We start from the raw sequence: 20,381 nt of genomic DNA, 5'->3' as shown, positions 1-20,381 counted from the left end.
GCTTAGAAAATCGCGATGTTTCGTTTTGACCTGGGAGTTTGACATGGAGTGAATTTCGGACAAATTCAAAAACTGGAAATAGTTTGTGATGTTCTTTTTTACAATTTATTTAGTTGTTACTCAATAAAGTTTAAAATTGATGATAAATTTAAATACGTAACACTATTGAATAGGAAGCTGGAAATATTGAAATTTTACAAATAACATTTTTTATTTTTATGCTCGGTTTAGCTCAATAATAATTTTTATTTAATTCGCGTCTATCACGTCTAATCACGTCTATGATTTGTACACTTGTCTAAGTGTTGTGATGTTAGCCAGGCGTTCTGAGATATCCGGCGGTAGTTTAAAGCATCCTCTCACGTATAGGTACTGGTAATAAAGAAAAAGTTGTAATGAATATCCGGACTTTATGAGAATTTCCATGTGATACAAACCTTCAGATTTTTGCAGTACTGAGAAAGATAACTCAATCCGACTTCGCTAATCAGAGGACAATTTGCGAGTTTTAAAGTGCTGAGCCGTTTCAGGTGTTGTGCGATCAGCTCGACGCACTGATCGTTGATATTGGGACACTCACTAAGATCCAGATACTCCAGGGCGGGACAATTTTCCACAAGTTTCTCGATGCCTTGCTTGGAGAGCTGAGGAAATAAAACGCATAAATAAAATAACAAAAATTCGCTTTCAGTTTGATAAACCGCCTAACCTGATGGCACCTGGATAGACTGAGCTCCTTCAGTTCCATAAAGCGAAACGCATATCTCAGGGAGAAGTCCGTCAGTTTATAACATCCGGAAACTTTTAGTACTTTTAGCTTCTTCAGTCTCTCGATTGAAAACGTTTCTTCAATATCCCAGATGGCAAATGTCTTGTGCGGCAGATCAATTCCGGTAAACCCAGCATCTGTAAGCTATAATGGAAAATGGATAATTGGTTACTTGAGTATGACAAAATGATCACATGCGCAAGTTGTTAACCTTTGTACTTCTCTCAAGATTAAGTTGTTCAAGATGATTCAGATTATAGAAAATATGTTGCAGTGCATAATAAGTCATACAAGATGCCGATCCACCTATGTTAAGTATTTTAAGATTGGTAAAACTTGTACAGATTTTCACAATACATTCATCATCTAGAGGACTCAACAGCTCTAAATAAAGTTCTTTAAGAGGAATTTTGGAAGTTGCTCCATCAAGAATCCCCCTTCTCGATATTCGACATTTGGAAAGATCTAACACTTCCAGATGATGTAATTTGAATAGTTTTGTAACTCCATAATCAGATACACCGCAACAGCCAGCTAACTTTACTACCCTTAGGTCTGGCATATTACGCACTATTTGATCTATGCAGTAATCAGTGATCCCCGTAGACTCCGAAAGATCGATAATGCGAATCTCAGTCTGCATTTGAAAAAGATCGATAATAGCAGGCAACTTCTGTGGAATCTTTTCGAGATATGTGAAGGTGAGCTCTTGCAGCATGAGCCCTTGTGCCCTGACCACACCTCGTAGAAATATGTCATCTACAGGAACACCACTCAGATTAAGGCTTTTCAGCTCATTTTGTCGATGCTGGATGAAAGTCAAAATACAATTCAGTAGCTGAGTCTTTCGTATTGCGTCGATGTTTCGGCAACAGTTGGACAAATCTACTTTAGTCAAGTTTGGCATCATGTCCACCATGACGTTGAACTGAAGCTTGCTGAAGGTATTATTTGCAAGGCTGAGATGTTCTATGCTCGGGAAATAGATCTTCACCACCCCATTTTCAAAGAACTTCCAGTTCAAGAAAAGATCGTCTCGCAGCAGGTCGCACTCGACGAATCGCGCTATCCGCAAGTTTGGCATATACTTCAACACCGAAATTATCCGTTCCCGCCAAATCATGCACTTTTCAAAGGTGATCTCTTGGACGAATGGACCAAATTTGGCCCAGAATTTGCTGTAGGCGTTCAGCTTCACACGAGTTAACTTGAGAACTGGAAAATAGAAACAGCTGCGGAGTAGATCTGCTACAGGCGATGTGAAGTCATCAAACTCTATACCAATCAAATGCAAGCACTTCTTCTGGACAAACCCCAGATATTTGGAAACTTCATACCATCGCCAACACGTTAAGCTGGCATCCGTGCGATCAGCAACTGGTAGATACTTGAAGATCTTCACCAATAGCTGTAAAGTGTAACATTTTTAGAATATTTATGATGAAGTTTACTCCGATTAACATACTTCTGTTGGAAGCATCGTGAAATCAGGTTCAACACACTTGAATGTCATTTTGTAATACTAATTATCTAAAAAGGATTGAATAATACTGAATATGGTTCGATTCACTAGCCGATCAATTAACAAATAGTTGATGCAATCACGATCAAGGCGGCTTAAATTGAAATCGCCTCTGGCAGTGAAATTATTTTCACTGTCGTCGCTTTAGGGTGGTAGAATTTGTTGCGACGAGCAAATAGTTAGCTACGTAGTAAATATAAACAATACCTTTGTGCTTCTCTCAAAGTTGGCAATTTCAAGATTGTTGAGATTGTAAAAGATGTACTGCGCAGACCAATCAGTCATGCAAGATGAAGATCCACCGATGTTTAAAACCGTCAGATAATTGAAATTGGCAACAATCTTCACGACGCAATCATCATCCAGAGTAGCAATCTGCTCGAGATGAAGTTCCTTCAGCAGTTTTCTATTGCAATACGCGCCACCGTCAATAATCCATTTCTTCGTAATTCGACACTGGGATAGATCAAGTTTCTCCAGCTTTTGCAACCGAAAGATCTGCGCCACTCCATAGTCACCGACATTCCAACAATTGCTAAGGTTGAGGCCTTTCAGCTTCTTCATGTGGTGCACAATCTGCTCTAAACAGTAATCTGTTATTCCGTTCGATTGTGTGAAGTCCAACATCTTCATCTCTGGTTGATGTCGAAGAAATCTGATGATCGCCGGGTCCCTCAGAGGCATCTTTTCCGAATACCGCATACTGAAACTCTCCAATCGTAGTTCCTTTGCTTTGTTCAATTCTCGCAGAAAAATGTCATCCAGCAAAATTCCTTTCATGATCAAACCCTTCAAGGTGCACTGTCTTTCGCATACGAAGCGTGATATGCATTTCAACATAGCCATCTTGCTGACCGAGTCCACGTAGCTGAAACAGTTGGACAAATCCAACACCGTCAAGTTGGGCATCATCTCCACTATCGCTCCGAACTGCAGCTCCGTGAAGTTATTCTTCGCCAGGCTCAACGTTTCAACACTATCGAATTGGTTCCCCAGCAGTCCATTTTCCATAAACTTCCATTCCTTGAACAGATCGTCCCTCAGCAGATCGCACTCCACAAAGCGAGCCGTTTTCAGGTTCTTCATATGCTTCAGCACCTTGATGATGCGTTCGCGCCAGATCATACACTTCTCGAAGGTGATCTCGCTGATCGCCGGGCCGAAGTCCTTCCAGAACTGACTGTAAACCGACTGCTGTAGCCTGACGCGTGTCAACTTCAGAACCGGATACACGTGCGGGCTCTGCAGTAAATCGGCGATCGGTGGCTTCCCGTCGTCAAACTCGATCCCGACCAGGTGGAGCACCATCTGTCGGGCGAAGCCAAGATACTTGGACGCTTCGTACCATTTCGAGCAGGTGTAACTGGCGGCACCGCGATCTCCCGGAGAAAGGTACTTGAAAATCGTCACCAACAGCTGCGTTCGAAAGAAGTGCAATTAGTTCTATGTAATGGATGGTGAAGTGTGGTGACCATAGTTAGGACTCACTTCGATTGGGAGATTGCCAAAGTCCGATTCGATTGGCTCTGGTTCAATCAGTTTCATTTCCCGATTGATTTCAGCGCACTAATTGCATTGAACATCAGGACGGGCCAGTTGACGGGATTGTACTGCGGTGGTTTTTGTTTGGAATTGGATTAATTGAACGCATGTTTTATGTCGTTCGGCATACGAACGTACTTCTTGGTAGTATGCAGCTAAATATATCAGTGTACATCTACATACTCTTCTTTTCCTCGGCATGTAAAACATTGTTGCTTATGTTCATACGACGTATACTATTATGACAGGCTCTCATCAACCGTTTGATGTGCCACGATGATGAGTCGGCGGCCTTTCAGTATATCGGCAAGTATGAGCGTGCTCCCTCTGAAGATGAGAGCTTTGCGGTCCCACGGTTCGAGCTTCTGACTCATGCCGTACAGTTTTGCTCAGAGTCCCTTGTTGGTATTCAAGCGATGATTACGTGCCCCTGACGTGGGAACAGATACTGTTGTGAATCGTTTAAGGTGTCCGCATTAAAAATCACCTAATTCCCAAAATCCGTAAAAACCACATACATTAATTAATTCACGTAAAACAGGTGGGTTACAAACGAGCCGCGTAAAAAGCGACTCCAGTGTGCACGATTCGGAAGCTCACATATTCTCAGTCAATAAAGGCGCCGAGTATGTCCTTACGGTCTCACAGGAAAGGAAAAATTGTTAGTTCGATTCTGGTTACTACTAGAGACCGAGAACACCTCTGTACCTCCACGATTGTCTTGGGGTAATGGTATTGTGTTAGTTAGAATACATTATCTGGATTTACTTTGATAAATAATGCGATCTCTGAGATGGGATTATTTTAAATCTTCATCTTGTATACAAAAATGAAAACGGCTGGATAGGTTTTCCTCATTCCTTCAGCAAATATATTCATTATACTATACGACGGGCTTTTAGGATATTTTGATATTTTCTCATGTGTAAATCACGAGTAAAATTGGGTATTGGGATTTTTTGAAGGGCCTTCCTTACCCATACGCCCAATAATGGCTTGATTCGACGATTTTCCAGACAGATTTTGACGTTTTCGGAAAAAAATGTCTACCACAAAAGATCTTGGCTGTTTGCTGGCTTCATTTTAAAGCATCTTATAAGCTTTTTATCATGTAAAAATGGTATTTTTCGGAGCATCCTTCTGCAGTTAACAAAACAATCAATCGTATTCTAAAACCATATTTTCAGTCAGTCCCAGCTCCCAGCACTAATGAGACCACACTTATTCAATTGCCTCTGGGTCGGCATAAGCGCTTGATTATCGTGGCCAAGAAAATACAGGAAACTTCCAATTAAACATTAAAACCGAATTCTTCTCAAGGTTTTGATGCTGGCTTGTCTCCGCGGCTGCAGAAATGCCGCGAATACAACCATACATCATTTATTCATCGACTTCAAAGCCGCATATGATACAGTCGATCGGGACCAGCTATGGCAGCTAATGCACGAACACGGATTTCTGGATAAACTGACACGGTTGATCAAAGCGACGATGGATCTGGTGATGTGCGTAGTTCGAGTTTCAGGGGCATTCTCGAGTCCCTTCGAAACCCGCAGAGGGTTACGGCAAGGTGATGGTCTTTCGTGTCTGCTATTCAACATTGCTTTGGTAATACAGAGCAGAGATTAACACGAGTGGTACAACTTATTGAGTCCAGCTAATTGGCTTCGCCGACGACATAGATCCCTAGCAACACACATGTATCACATAGGTTACTGCAACTCATAAGTGACCAGATTTGGTCACAATAAAGTTGCTGCAACTATCTTTGTCTAACTTGTGTTGCTCGGGATATTATGGCACGTAAATTTGAGAAGATGGAGGAAGCCTACATCAGACTGAAGAGGGAAGCCAAGCGGATCGGACTAGTCATCAACACGTCGAAGACGAAGTACATGATAGGAAGAGGTTCAAGAGAAGACAATGTGAGCCACCCACCGCGAGTTTGCATCGGTGGTGACGAAATCGAGGTGGTAGAAGAATTTGTGTACTTGGGCTCACTGGTGACCGCCGAAAATGATACTAGCAGAGAAATTCGGAGACGCTCCGATCGAATAGAGTTCGCCGCCGTACCAAACTGACAATCTACAAAACGCTCATTAGACCGGTAGTCCTCTACGGACACGAGACCTGGACGATGCTCGTGGAGGACCAACGCGCACTTGGAGTTTTCGAAAGGATAGTGCTGCGTACCATCTATGGTGGGGTGCAGATGGCGGACGGTATGTGGAGGAGACGAATAAACCATGAGTTGCAGCAGCTGTTGGGATATCAATCCATCGTTCACACCGCGAAATTTGGACGACTACGGTGGGCCGGGCACGTAGCCAGAATGTCGGACAGACGGAAGACTGCGGTGGGCTGGTGGGAACAAGAAGGCGAGGTGCACAGCGGGTAAGGTGGATCGATCAGGTGGAGGACGATTTGCGGATCCTTTCCGCAGACTGCGTGGTTGGCGACGTGCAGCCATGGACTGAGCTGAATGGAGAAGACTTTTATGTACTGCACAGGCCACTCCGGCTCTGTCTCCGGCTTAGTCTGGTAATAAATAAATAAAATTGTCTCCTCGAACCCAGTCACGGAATGCCTGCAGCGTTGGTAATATCCACAAAATGGCGGTGTCTGGACAGTTGTACCACGGACGTACCAGAATGGCAAATCTGGCCCAGAGCGTGTAGGGTCGAGCTTCAGACGCTAGCGGTCCACCGATATGCTGTTTGCCTTATGGTTCCAAGAACACTTCACGGCCGAGTTCACGTAGGCTGATGTGGGTGCACTAATGTTCAGCCAAAAAGGGATCCTATTGGAGAGGGCGTTTGGGTAATTTGTGGCGGTTAGTGATGAGGGACGATCGATGGTCAGGTTTAAACCATATCTGAATATTTCCTCCTATGTTTCCCAATTCACTTTTTTCACAGATCTTCGAGTTTAACTTGGTTTAAGTTTTCCGGATAGCTAATCGACTCACGTCTTTCTCTAGCAAAAGTTGCAAGCTAATTGCCATTTAGCGATGGTGGTCGTTCGCGCGAAAAGGCTTGGCCGTTACATTTTCCCCTCATCACATTTTCGCCCTATTGATGTCCCCATTACACCACACCACCATGGCCTTCCCATGTCCTGCGTACACCTGGTGTTGAGTAGCGGAACTATCCTACGCTGCTGATGTTTATGCGGCCTGATGAGTGTTGGATCGAATCTACACACCATTGGTTACATATCTCATTTGTCTAACTTAGTCCACTTTTGTTTGATGACCAGACCATTAGTGATCACCGTATGTTTTTGTATGGAAAATCCCAATTCCATGTTATATTATCGCAATATTCGATAGAATCGTTCTTTTCCTAAAATAAATAAACCCGTGTTTTTATTTTCCTTGTGCAAAAAAGTATCATCGTGCGAGGAGGCAATATCCATTTAGGGGGTGTAATGTCAATAAAAAGAAGAAGGTATGGATTTTTCACGAGCAGGTCACAACACGCGCTCTGCTGGGTCAGCTTGTGCTGGTTTTCTTGAAAATGCAAGTGCTTTTAGTTTTGGATTCTGGGAGGCTTGTCCTTAATGTGAGGTCATTACAACTGTCTAACTACAAAAACTAGCCGTAATTTTATGTGTTTTTGATGCTCTTCGGAATTATAAACAATTATTTCAACACGATTATCATCGAATGAATTTCAAAGGCCGGAGTGGCAGCTGCCTTGCTGCACATAAAAGAACTTCTCCCATTCAGCTCGGTTTCATGGCTGCATCATTCGCGCAACCTTACGCAGTCTGCGTGAGGGTCCGCAAGTCGTCCTCCACCTGATCGGATCCACCTTGCCCGCTGTGCACCTTGCCTCTTGTTCCCAAATCGGATCGTTGTCGAGAAACATTTTCACCGGATTAACTGTCCGAACATTCTGGCCTACGATGCCCGGCCCACCGCAGTCTTCCTGATTTTTCGCGGTGTGAACGATGGATGGTTCTCCCAACAGCTGATGCAACTCTGTGGTTCATTCGCTCTCCTCCTACGTACTGCGTCCGCCATCTGCACAACCCGCCATAGATGGTACGCAACACTTTTCCTTCGAAAACTCCCAGTGCGCGTTGGTCCTCCACGAGCTTTATCGTCCAGGTTCTCTGTGTCCGTAGAGAACTACCGGTCTTATAAGCGTTTTGTGCCAGATAGTCAGTTTGGTACGACAGCGGCGAACTCTATTCGATCGGAGCGTCTTGCGGAGTCCAAAGTACGTTACGATTTCCGAAAGCCACTATGCGTCTCCGGAATTTCTCTCGCTGGTATCGTTATCAGCGGTCACCAGTGAGCCCAAGTACACGAATTCCTTCTTAACCACCTCGATTTCGTCACCACCTCGATAGAAACTCGTGGTGGGTGGCTCACATTGACCTCTCTTGGAGTCTCTTCCTATCATGTACTTCGTCTTCGACGTGTTGATGACTAGTCCAATCCGTTTAGCTTCGCTTTTCTCAGTCTGATGGTAGGCTTCCTCCATCCTCTCAAAGTTACGTGCCATGATATCAATGTCGCTTCGGCGAAACCAGATAACTGGACGGACTTCGTGAAAACTGTATTGCCACTGTGTCAATCACCGCCCTTCGTATTACTCTCCAAAGCGATGCGTTGAATAGCAGACACGAAAGACCATCACGCGTTGCCGTAACCCTCTACGGGTTTCGAAGGACTCGAGAATGCCCCTGAAACTCGAACTACGCACATCACCCGATCCATCGTCGCCCTTGATCAACCGTATCAGTTTATCCGGAAATCCGTTTTTCGTGCATTATCTGCCATAGTTGCACAGTCCCGATCGATTGTATCATATGCGGCTTTGAAGTCGATGCAAGGTAAATAGATGATGTGTGGGCACTAGGAGTGATTCAAATTCTTGACTTTTTTCTGCCCCCTCTATGCTTAAACGATGACATTTGCTGTTTTATTAATGCTCCTAAATTTTTAGCTAATTTCCATGTAGCTAGACTGAGTAATGCGCAGTTTCAAGTTTCAGTATTAAAAATACGTTATAAAAACAGTAACTTTTTGTGGAAAAACGTTCCGTAACGGAAATGCTTCATTGAGCTATAAAAATATATGACTACGTTGCCAACACAGAAAAATTTTGCAATGAAACTGATCGTCTCTTGTTGTGAAACGATTCTATGCTTGGTAAGATATGTTATTTCGGAAATACTGCTGAATCGTGGTAAATTCAATTTAACAGTTACGTAAAAGAATAACATCAATCATCAATAATGAGCATTTTTGTTTCTTTATAACTTTGCTTATAAAGTCAGGATCGCTTCGCAACAACAACTGGCACTCTTAGCTTAGAAGTATTCGATGAAGTCTGTGTGTTGGAAGACATTTGAATAGTTTAATTGGTCGCAAACACGGAACAGTTTTTTCACCAAGTGGCGATTTCTATGGGGTAATTTCCATACAAACTTCAAACAGCGTGCTCAGTCTGATTACATCCCAAACTTCAAATAAAAATTCTAGGAAGATTAATAAACAGCAAATGTCATCGTTTAAGCATAGGGAGCGAAAAAGTCAAATTTTGAATCAGCTCTAGTGGGCACGTTGTATTCGCGGCATTTCTGCACTACTTCCGACGTATGGTTAGCAGAACACCCAGTCTGTGGTAGAGCGTTCACCCATAAAACCCTGCCTGGTAGTGCCCCACGAACTCTCTTGCAATTGGTGTTAGTCGACGGCATAAAATTTGGGGAGAGTACTTTGTAGGCGGCGTTCAGCAAATGTGGATTGCGCAGAAGTTGCTAAGCAATCCAGCTTATCGCCCTTTTGTAGATGGGACACACGTGACACCTTCCATCCACTCCCTGCGGCAGAAACTCATCCTCCCAAACCTTGGTAATCACCAAGTGCAGCGCTTTCAGCCAGTGCTTCACCACCGTGTTTAAAAAAGCTCTCCTGGTAGTTGGTCAACGCCAGGGGCTTTGTTGTTTTCAGCCGGGCCGATCTCCTCCCCTGATTTCTTGAGATTCGGAGCCGAAGTCGCATGTCCTGCGCGCGTGCTCGTAGTCGTTCATTACCATACTGCCACCTCGTTGTCTCGCCATATCGCCATTCAGGTGCTTCTTCGTAGTGCTGCCGCCACTCTTTGGATCACCTCACCGCTCGTTCGTAAGAAGGTTCCCGTTTGCGTCCTTACAGCATATCGGGCTGTGGCACGTGGCCCTTACGTGAACGAAGTTCAACTTCTGGCAGAACTTTCGTGCGTTATTAGCGCGGTACAAAGTTCCTCCGTCTCTTTCACGCGTCTCGATCTTCTCTGTTGGCGCTTTTTTCCTCCGGAAAATCGAGTTTTGTCTGTTCTGCGCCCGTTTGTATCAGCCCCTGCTCCGCCCTCAAAAGTGCGGAATTATAAACAAAGTTTGATTGAAATAATCATTTAATCTTGATAGTACGGTACCACCATTAAGCCATCGTCTGATTTTAGTATTCTGGGACAGCTTATTCGTGAAAATATTTTCAAATATTGCTTTTAATACCTTAAATTTAAAATGGAAATCAAACTTGACCAGAAGATTGTTTGTATTGTTTTTTAGAATGGTTGATGCTAGAAATACTTCGGCAATAATAGAACGATTCCTCTCAAAACCGTCTTTTCCACCATATTAAGGATGAATGTGAATATTATGGAAATATAGCACATAGCGAAGCTCATCGGGACACAGATTATTTTACTCTTGAACGAGAGATGTTTTTCTGCCAACTGATACCCATGGCATGAAGCGAACAGTTTGCAAAGTAAAGATAAGCATCGGGCTTTTCGAACTGAACAGAAAACATTCTCAGACTTTTCAACAATTCAATGACATTGTTTGCAAGAATCAATCCCTTTAGGTCGAATGTATTTATTTTTTCAAGTCATACTTTACGACAAAATTTAAGCTACAATTTTGAATTTCCTATAATAGTTTTATTTTCCGGGATCCCGTGAAATCCCGGGAAGTTAATATTTCATTTCCCGTTTCACGGGGAGTTGATTCCTAGGAAAAATGAAACCATTTGTTGCGTCGGACTTTGCGTTTACTACCTAGGAATCAGCAAAGAAGAGCAGAAGAAAGATTCGCAAAGCGCATCCACTGCACCAGCGAGAAAGATTCAGAGCCCCTTTACTGGCATCAATGGACGCAAGCGAGAAGCTGCCGTCAAACGCCCCAAGCTTAGAGAGAAATCAGCATGTGCTGCAAAGTTAGGGCAAAAAACGAACTGCACCAGCTCAAAGCCCTGTTAGTTGCATTGATTTGACGTCTATACTGGCTTGAGGTCTCCGTAGGGCAGTTCAAATTTCAAAAATGTTCGAAAATTCCAACTCTATATGTCATATTAGGCATCATTTTGATAATATAGGGAGTCCTGGCAAAATTTCAGGCAATTCGGTGGCCATTTAGGGGTGGTTAGAAAGGTCAATTTATGTTTATATGGAAATTTGTATGGAAAAAACTTAAAAATTTATTCAAATCCCCTACAACTCTTTTTGAATCGTGATGAATTCAAATAAACATCCCAACTCCATTTTTGGAGTCTATTGAGCTCAACCAGTGAATAACCTATTTAATTTTGATTTATATTTTACTGCTAATGTTGAGGCTAATTACATCATTTTAGCCATTTATCTCATATTCACACTTGTTAATAGAACTGTTCAATCCACTCATAACTAATGTGTTATTCTGGAGGTCCCTTTTATAGATTCCAAAAAAGGAGGTTGGGGATGTTTCTTTTGAATTCATCATAATTTGACAAATTGTAGGGAGACTTGAAATTAAATTTTAAATTTTTCCCATACAAATTTCCATATAAACATAAATTGACTTCTGCGCCACCCCTAAAATGGCCACCGAATTGGCCTGAAATTTTGGCCAGACTCCTATATTATCAAAATGATGCTAATAGACATATGGGAGTTGGAATTTCGGAACATTTTGAAATTTGAACTGCCCTCCAGCCTCAAGGTGAACCCCTCCAGTCTCCAGCCTATGCAAACAAGTGTGAATCCTGGAGATGGCGAGATCGATCCAATCTAGGCTGTTTTCGTGTGGGGAACATTCTCGACAGCCTGAGCGTAGTACCTATATCTATTGTATTTGCCACACAAGACACATACTTAATGCAAAGTTAATTGAAGTTGAAAATCAGGCCTATTAGTGCTATGGAAGAAGAAGCTTAAGATGCACTTCCGAGATTGACGGATTCACCGAAACCGAAACCGAAACAACTTCACCTATCAGGTTTTTTTTTATCGTATCTCAAGTGCTAGAGTGGTCTCTCTCTCTCTATCTTGCTGGCTTCCGATGCTCTAAATAATATGGACACTAGCAACACCAATGTTTCCCCACGGACCCTTCGGCCTCTTAGGGCCTGCCCTCCCGACTCTAGTGGGCCGTATGTTGTTTTCTTCCGACCCAAGGGCAAGCGGTTCAAGATAAGTCAGATCAACAACGATCTGCAAATGCGATTCTCGTCTGTCATGACCATTGACCTGGTTGGGTCCAGTAAGCTTCGCGTCACGGTCAGTGATCGCAAACAGGCCAACGAGATTGCAAGCTGTGAGCTTTTCACTCTCGAATATAAGGGCTGTTTACTGTCAGTAGTTTGTTAAATCACGGGGGTGGTAACGGAAGGAAGTATGACATGCGACGATTTGAAAACAAGGTTTCTGGTCGTTTCAAGAACGCTTCTTTGCCTCCTGTTGCGGATACTGGATTGCGGGTAAGCAAAATGTATTCCGGTGTCGCAGGAGGGAGAGGAAAGCGGATTTATTCACCGTCTGATTCTTTTCTGCGTCTACCTTCTCCGGGTCCGCACTGCCTGACTACGTAGTGATTGGCAAACTTCGTCTACCTGTTCGGCTGTATGTACCGAAGATGTTGAATTGTGTTAATTGCTCGTTGTGCACCGTGCGGACAGAAGCATGTGGATGGCGCGTGCAAGACGCCACCGAAATGTGTCTATTGCAACGAAGGCCCTCCACCGAATCCACCAGAAGCGTTCTCTTCAGCAGCGTTCTCGACGTAGCTACGCCTGGAAATGCTGAGGAAGGCCAAGTTTCACCAGTTGTATCTGACACCATCTACTCGTCTCTTTCCTTTGGACGATCAAAGGTAGCTCTGACCTGAAGTTGGAACAAATGGGGCCTTTGGTTTTCAAAGCTGGCTCAACGAGAAACAGAGTAAGAGAAACAAAGCCAGCGTCCCTCGAAAAGCTCTAGGAAACAGCCCTCCTCAAAATCCCAGATGCCCCATTTTTATGCGATTTCTCAGCCAGAAAGAGAGCATAGAGAGCGAGCACAACAACCTCCGAAGCGCTCCAATGTTTACACTTTCTGGCATCGTGGAGTTCATCCTCATATTTTTTGATGCTTTCGACCACGTGAAGAACATGGTCAAAGCTGTTCTTCCTATTCTGACTCCTCTCCTGAAGCAGCTGGCTTCAAATATGCCCCTTCTCGAGTCATTCGTATTCTTCGATGACTAATTTCGTCAATAAGGCGCATGTGATTCCGATTCTACAGTGGAACTGTCGAAGTATTCATCCAAAATTAGATATTTTTAAACTTCTAGTTAACAAATTACAATGCGATGCTTTTGCTTAATATGAAACATGGCTAACATCAGATGTAAACTTTCATTTTACCGATTTTAACATCATTCGCCGCGATCGGGCAAATCCATATGGAGGGGTGCTTTTAGGGATCAAAAACAGCACTCCCTCTATAGGGTCGATTTTGCTCCGATGTCAGGCACCGAAGCTGTCACATGTCAGGTGACTATTCGAGGAAAAGACCTCAGTATCGCCTCGATATATCTTCCTCCAAACACCGCGATATCTCGTAGATATCTCTCGCACATCTGCTCGGTTATGCTCGAGCCACGGTTGCTCTTGGGAGATTTTGACTCTGGGGGAACTGTACGACGACAACCGTTCATCAATGATATACGACCTCTGCGACGACTTCAATATGTCAATTTTGAATACAGGAGAAGTTACACGAGTGGCTCCTCCAGCAAGAGATAGCCGTCTAGATCTTTCCATTTGTTCGAGCTCATTATCGTTGGACATCGTAGGAAGGTGGTCCAACAACCCCATGGTAGTGATCATTTGCCGATCGAAGTTTTAATTACCAATGGTAATCAATCTATTTCTATCGACCTCTCATATGAGCTCACGAAGCACGTCGATTGGAAGAAATATTGGGAGGCCATCATTGATGGCACACAATCGATAGAAGCACTTCCACCTCGGGAAGAGTACCAGTTTCTATCTCAGTTGGTTATTGACAGCGCTTTCCATGCACAACGCCAGCCGGTGCCAGGAGCTTCGTTTCGTAGGAAACCACATAATCCGTGGTGGGACACAGCGTGTACACAGCTCCATCGTGAGAAATCCAACGTGTTTAAAGAATTTCGGAAACACGGATCGATCGTTCTTCACAAACGGTACATCGCGCTCGAGATCCAGTTCAAGAAGCTGGTCAAAGTGAAGAAACGTGAATATTGGCGCACTTTTGTTGAAGGTTTATCGCGCGAGACCTCCATGAAAACTCTGTGGACCGTCAGGAGAAGAATGTGCAACGCGTCGTCCGTAAACGAAGATCGTGAAAGCTCGTCGCGGTGGGGACTCGATTTTGAAAAGAAAGTTTGTCCGCATTCGGTCCCGGTGAAGCCAGTGTCACGTGATGCTTTTGCTGACAGGGATAATATGGATCGGCCCTTTTCGATGATTGAATTCTCGCTTGCTCTCGTTTCATGTAACAATTCTGCTCCAGGGATGGATAGAATCAGGTTCAATTTGCTCAAAAACCTCCCAGACGTCGCGAAAAGGCGCCTATTGAGCTTGTTCAACCAGTTACTGGAGTGCAACATTGTTCTGGATGATTGGAGGCAAGTGAGGGTGATAGCCATCCAAAAGCCTGGAAAACCCGTGTCGGATTGTAATTCGTATCGCCCCATCGCGATGTAGTCCTGTCTTCGGAAGCTGAAGCGAAGATGATTCTCTTCCGGCTAGACGAATGGATTGAATCGAATGGTTTGTTGTCAGATACACAATTTGGTTTCCTCAGGGGTAAGGGAACGAACGACTATCTTGCGTTGCTTTTTCAGAAATTCAGCTTACCTTCGCTAAAACAGAGCAAATGGGCTCATTGTTTTTGGACATTAAGGGGGCTTTTGATTCAGTTTGCGTCGATGTCTTATCCGACAAACTCCATGAGTGTGGACTTTCACCAATTTTGAACAACTATTTGTAGAATTTGTTGTCAGAGAAGCGTATGAGTTTTTCTCATGCTGACTCGGCAACTTCACAAATTAGCTACATGGGTCTCCCTCAGGGCCCATGTTTAAGTCCTCTTCTTTACCATTTTTACGTCAGCGACATTGATGAATGTCTCATGCCAAATTGCTCGTTAAGACAGCTTGCAGATGATTGTGTTGTATTCGTTTCGGGGCCAACCTGCTGATCTGCAAGGACCGTTGCAAGATACTCTGGACAATTTGTCTACTTGGGCTTTAAAGTTGGGTATCGATTCTCTCCGGAGAAAACTGAGATGGTTGTCTTTTCAAAAACATAAGCCGGCAAAGTTTCCGCTCCTACTGATGGGTAAGGCAATCACTCATAGCATGTCTTCTAAATACCTCGGGGTCTGGTTCGACTCTAAATGTACCTTTGGGAAGCACATTGTGTATCTGACACAAAAATGCCAGAAAAGAATCAACTTCATGCGAACGATAACGGGAACTTGGTAGGGAGCGCATCCCGAAGATATTATCACGTTGTACCGAACAACCATTCTGTCGGTTCTCGAATACGGTAGTTTCTGCTTCCAGTCCGCGGCTAAAACACACATGCTGAAGCTTCAACGGATTCAGTACCGCTGTCTCCGTATCGCGTTGGGTTGTATGAACTCGACTCATACGATGAGTCTGGAAGTACTTGCGGGAAGTCTGGAAGTACTTGCGGGAGTACTGCCTCTGACAGATCGTTTCGCGGAATTATCGCTCCGGTTCCTCATCCGCTGTGAGGTTCTCAATCCATTGGTCATTGACAACTTCGAGAAGCTGCTCGAACAAAACCCTCAATTTCGATTCATGAGTATTTACCACTGGGTCATATACCATATGGCTGGAGGTAAGCCCATCTTCGGTTGACACCAATCGTGCTAACTTCTTAGACTCTTACAGTTCCTCTGTTACTTTTGATCTGTCCATGAAGCAGGAGGTTCATGGAATACCAGACTTTCTTCGAGCGGAGGCCATATCTCCATTATTTGCAAGCAAATACGAGCACGCTAGCGAGGAGAGAAGCTTTTTCACTGACGGGTCAAAAATGGATGACTCCACTGGTTTCGGTGTTTTCAACGTTTTTCATAGCGCCTACTTTAAACTCACAAGAGGCTCTTTGAGTTCCGTGTATACTGCTGAGCTAGCAGCTATACACTATTCACTCGAACAAATCGCATCCCTACCTCCTGACCACTTTTTCATCTTCACCGACAGTCTAAGTTCATTGGAGGCTGTTCGGTCAATGAAACTGGTGAAGCACCAGCGTATCTCCTAAAGGGGATAACGAAAGCTTTGAGTGCTCTATCGAAACTGTAATTCATAATCACCATGGCTTGGGTCCCTTCTCATTGCTCGATCCCGGGAAATGAAAAAGCGGACTTTTTGGCTAAGGTGGGTGCTATGGAAGGTGATATTTACGATCGGCAAATCACCTTCGATGAATTTTTCTCATTAGTTCGTCAGGAAACCTTGATCAGCTGGCAGCAGAAATGGACAAATATTGAGCTGGGTAGATGGCTGGATTCAATTCGCCCACAGGTGTCGAAGCGTTCAAAAAATTGAATATAGGACGAGACTTCAATCGAACCATGTGTCGTCTAATGTCCAATCACTACACTTTCAACGCACATCTTTTCAGAGTGGGGCTCTCGGAAAGCAATCTCTCTGTTGCGGCGAGGATTATCAGGACATTGATCATGTCGTGTGGGCGTGTGAGGAGAATCGTGGCCCCAGATCTGCATTAACTGAACATCTCCGGGTCCGAGGAAAACAACCAAAGCCTATTAGGGACTTATTCTCGCACTTATCCTCAACCGATTTGGGGTCATTCAATTATGATGTCAACATTTCCCATCCGTTATGCTGGTCTGCATACCGAGTGTATGCACTGTCACGAAATCTTTGATCCCCTCCTCCCCTCTGTGAACAACAGAACTGTGGACAACAGTTTTGATCGACTCCTTGACTCGCAACAGGTTGCATTCGACGGGGAATCCTACTCCATTGTTTTCTAATGAAAATTGGCTACATTGGACTATGGAACCAGAAGTTGTAGCCAAAATATATATCCTAACGTTAAAAACGCGTAAAAAATTTCGTCCACTTTTACTCCAAACCGACATGCTTGCAACATCTTGTATTCAAAATCCTATCCTATTGTTTCCTGTTAAACATAGGACAGGTCGGACTATGAGATCAGAAGTTTTGGGCAAAATACTAATTGTAAAACGTGAATAATAAAAATATCTTTTTTGCACTTATACTACTTACGCGCGAAAATTGCGTTCGACGTAGATTCTTGAAATAAGTATAATCAAATGTGAATATTGTGCTATCCACCTAACGGTGAAATTTTTTTTCACTTTTCGCATAGGCAATTTATTCTTTTTATCGGTTTTTTTTATTTTACATTTTATAGATTCAAACGATGTCAGGATCATATCTTTGGGATCCGATGACCAAGATCAAGATCTGTCAAAGTCTAGGAAAACCAAATCTAATCATAATTTCAAGCTTTCGCACATTATAAGGTACATTTATAACTTTATTGTGACAATTACTAAATATTGCATTCTTATCTCCAGCTATGACACAAACAAGTTGACTAAATGTTTTGTTTACTACAATAATTGGCACAACTCGCAGCAAATTGGGTTTTACCTCAAATAAATTTTGAATTGATTAAAATTGATTGCAAAACTATGCAGCACTATGCACGACTTATGAGGTAAATTGGTTAGTTCATTTTGATCTTATTGTAAAATCAATGCCCACACCTCGAAAATATCTATTTTCCTCCCCTAGTCGAGACAACTAGGAAACGCCATCGCGAGTAATCACCGTCGACCGTCGGTGATGGTTGCCAAGAAAACGAGCACGCTTACGATATACTTGAAAGGCGTCATATCACACGTAGGTATATGAAAGTACGATTGATGCAATCGATTGGTTGTTTTGTTAGTAAAAGTGTATCACAGAACAAACTTAATGACAATCAATGAATGCAATTCTTGAAGCATAAAACCAACTATTGGTAAACTATATGGAACATTTTTCCGCTGATTAACCTCCATTTTATTATTTGCTATACAATGCACAATATTTTAGAACGGTAGATATCCTACTTTTGGAATGTTTTATCTGTTTGTCTGTGCCTAGAAAACCATTAAGTGGTTGACCGGATGATGTTATGTGGGATCACTGCAAATACCTTTTCAGCAAACAATGCACACCAATAAAGATAATCCCGACCATTCCCTTCTATGGCAATGATTTGGCATTGAATGAGCTGGTGCATCGTGGTTGCATCAAACGTTTTAATTTCGATTGGATAAAAATGAAACCAACACCAAAAATAAATCATGAAAACATGGTTACGAAATCGATTGGAACACATTTCTTCTTACCTTTGTACATGCGATAACGTTGAGATGCTGTAGATTCCACAGATAGCATATTATATATTGGATTGTTTCGTCCGAGACACAGTTGGACGTGCTGTCCAGATCTAAGATCTGCACATTTCGGAAGGTCACCATGATGTAGTAAAGGGTCGATTCCGAGAGGTTGTTGAGAAGCGAAAGATACAGTTCGTGCATTTCTCGATGGCGCTTGCCAACGATGAAGGTGTTGATGCCGAAGTCGCTTATTCTCTCGCAGCTGGAGATGTCGAGAACCCGCAAATGCTGGAGCGTGTGCATATCGACAACACCGTCATCGCTGAGTAGCCAACAGCGACGGATCTTTAGGGTATGCAGCAGCAAACATGTTGTGATGATGATCTGCATGCAGTCGTCGTTCAGTCCGATGGAGGACGTTAGGTCCAGGTGTGTGAGTCCGCTCTGGATGGTAAAGAACCGTATGATGCCGGGATCCTTGAGCGGAACCCGTTCACTATAGGCCATAGTGAAGTGGGTGAGGCGGAGCTCTTCGATATCGCATAAGCAGTGCCACGTGAAATCATCCACACAAGGAGTGTCGGTGAGATTGAGGCATTTCATGTGATGTCGATTCCGGCTGATTAGTTTCATCACGCGATCAAGCATAGTGATCCTTTTCGAAAGATATAGGTTTATGAAACAGTTTGAAACGTCAATCGACTGTAAATTCGGAGCCATGGTGATGAAACGCTCGAAGTGAAACTCGTTGAAGTAGTCACAGCCGGAAAGAGAAAGGTGTTTGAGACAAAATAGGAAAAATGGAAACATTGGCTCTGAAGTATTGTATTCGATGGTCCAGTTTTTGAACAATTCATCGCACTGCATCAGCTCGAGACGGCGTAGATTGAGTAGATTCCGCATGATCGATAAGAACTTCTTTTTCCGAATTATGCAGCATCGAAGCGTTAACTCAGTTATCCAAAGCCCATGTAATTCCCAGAAATCACTATGCTTGTTAAATTCAACTTGTGTGAACACCAAACGCGGGTAATAACGGAAGCCCTTGCTGAAGTATTTGAACGGAGCGACATGATCACCAAACTCAACTCGGTCGAAGTGGTAATAGGTCTGATTAAGGAACGGTTCGTAGTAATGGGAAGCCTCGTTCCAGCGCCGGCAAGTTTCACCGGCTGCAAGCCGATCACGGTTGGTAATTTGTTTAAAAATAATTATGATCAATTCCATTGGTAGAATGTCGTAACGTGCCTCAAATAGACCAGTCGTATCGAAAGGTTCCATCCATTTTGGAATTTCGACTTTATCTTTCGGTTTCCCCTGGTCAAAATTCCATGTGATTGTTGGCATGCATTCGATGATACTGACTCTTCTCTCAACCGGTGATTCCTCCACAGGGCGATCTTCAACTTTTTTCGTTTTCTTGCTCTTAGAACTCCGTGGTGGCTTAGCAGCCTTTGAGGGCTCTGGTTTTGGTTGAGGTTTTCGCATAACAATGTCCTCAAGCGGATTGGTGTAGTCTATGATTTTCTTGGTTCTCCATAGCATCGCACGGGACGATCTCGGTTCTTCGTCTTCAGGTTTCTTTTTTCGAAACTCTGGCCTTTTCTCAATGTACACTGGTGGTGGATTTATTAAGTCCATAAGTTCTTTCATCTCTCGTAGTTTAATCAGATGATTGTTCTTAGTTGCCATCCTGATCAGAGCGGCGAGTAAACTGAATAGAGCTATGCCACTTTCAGTTAACGTTAATTTATGACACTATAAGCTTGTTGAATTCGTGTTTACGTTCGGGATTCGCTGATCGAAGTTTAGTGGATTTCGGATTTAAACGATCGCATAGCATTGA

General features: G+C 43.4%; 1 protein-coding gene across 3 annotated transcripts; it reads right to left on the bottom strand.

The window, feature by feature from the left end:
• Nucleotides 1–89: 89 nt before the first annotated feature.
• LOC134226814 (F-box and leucine-rich repeat protein 13-like) lies at nt 90–20,273 on the bottom strand. Of its 3 annotated transcripts, none has more exons than XM_062707824.1 (5): nt 3,780–4,030; nt 2,499–3,707; nt 710–913; nt 438–644; nt 90–372 (listed from the first exon to the last, which is right to left on the bottom strand). In XM_062707824.1, the coding sequence occupies exons 1-5, from the start codon at nt 3,834–3,836 to the stop codon at nt 280–282; spliced, it is 1,770 nt and encodes a 589-aa protein (XP_062563808.1). In that variant the 5' UTR covers nt 3,837–4,030; the 3' UTR covers nt 90–279. The 3 variants fall into 3 exon arrangements, with proteins under 3 accessions (XP_062563808.1, XP_062563809.1, XP_062563807.1); XM_062707825.1 differs by lacking the exons at nt 2,499–3,707; nt 3,780–4,030 and adding exons at nt 981–2,177; nt 2,235–2,447; XM_062707823.1 differs by lacking the exons at nt 2,499–3,707; nt 3,780–4,030 and adding an exon at nt 18,545–20,273.
• Nucleotides 20,274–20,381: the final 108 nt, after the last annotated feature.

This window comes from Armigeres subalbatus, chromosome 3, assembly GCF_024139115.2.
Source record: "Armigeres subalbatus isolate Guangzhou_Male chromosome 3, GZ_Asu_2, whole genome shotgun sequence".
Lineage (NCBI taxonomy): Eukaryota > Metazoa > Arthropoda > Insecta > Diptera > Culicidae > Armigeres > Armigeres subalbatus.
The sequence above is the reverse complement of the archived record's forward strand: the minus strand, read 5'-3'. Positions and strand labels throughout refer to the sequence as shown.

Coding starts and splice junctions, on each gene's coding strand:
- LOC134226814 (XM_062707823.1), bottom strand. CDS start 20,227: ATGGCAACTAAGAACAATCATCTGATTAAACTACGAGAGATGAAAGAA. Junction 914..18,544: donor ACGTTATCGCATGTACAAAG/GTAAGAAGAAAT, acceptor TTTCCATTATAG/CTTACAGATGCTGGGTTTAC. Junction 373..437: donor AGTACTGCAAAAATCTGAAG/GTTTGTATCACA, acceptor CTTTATTACCAG/TACCTATACGTGAGAGGATG.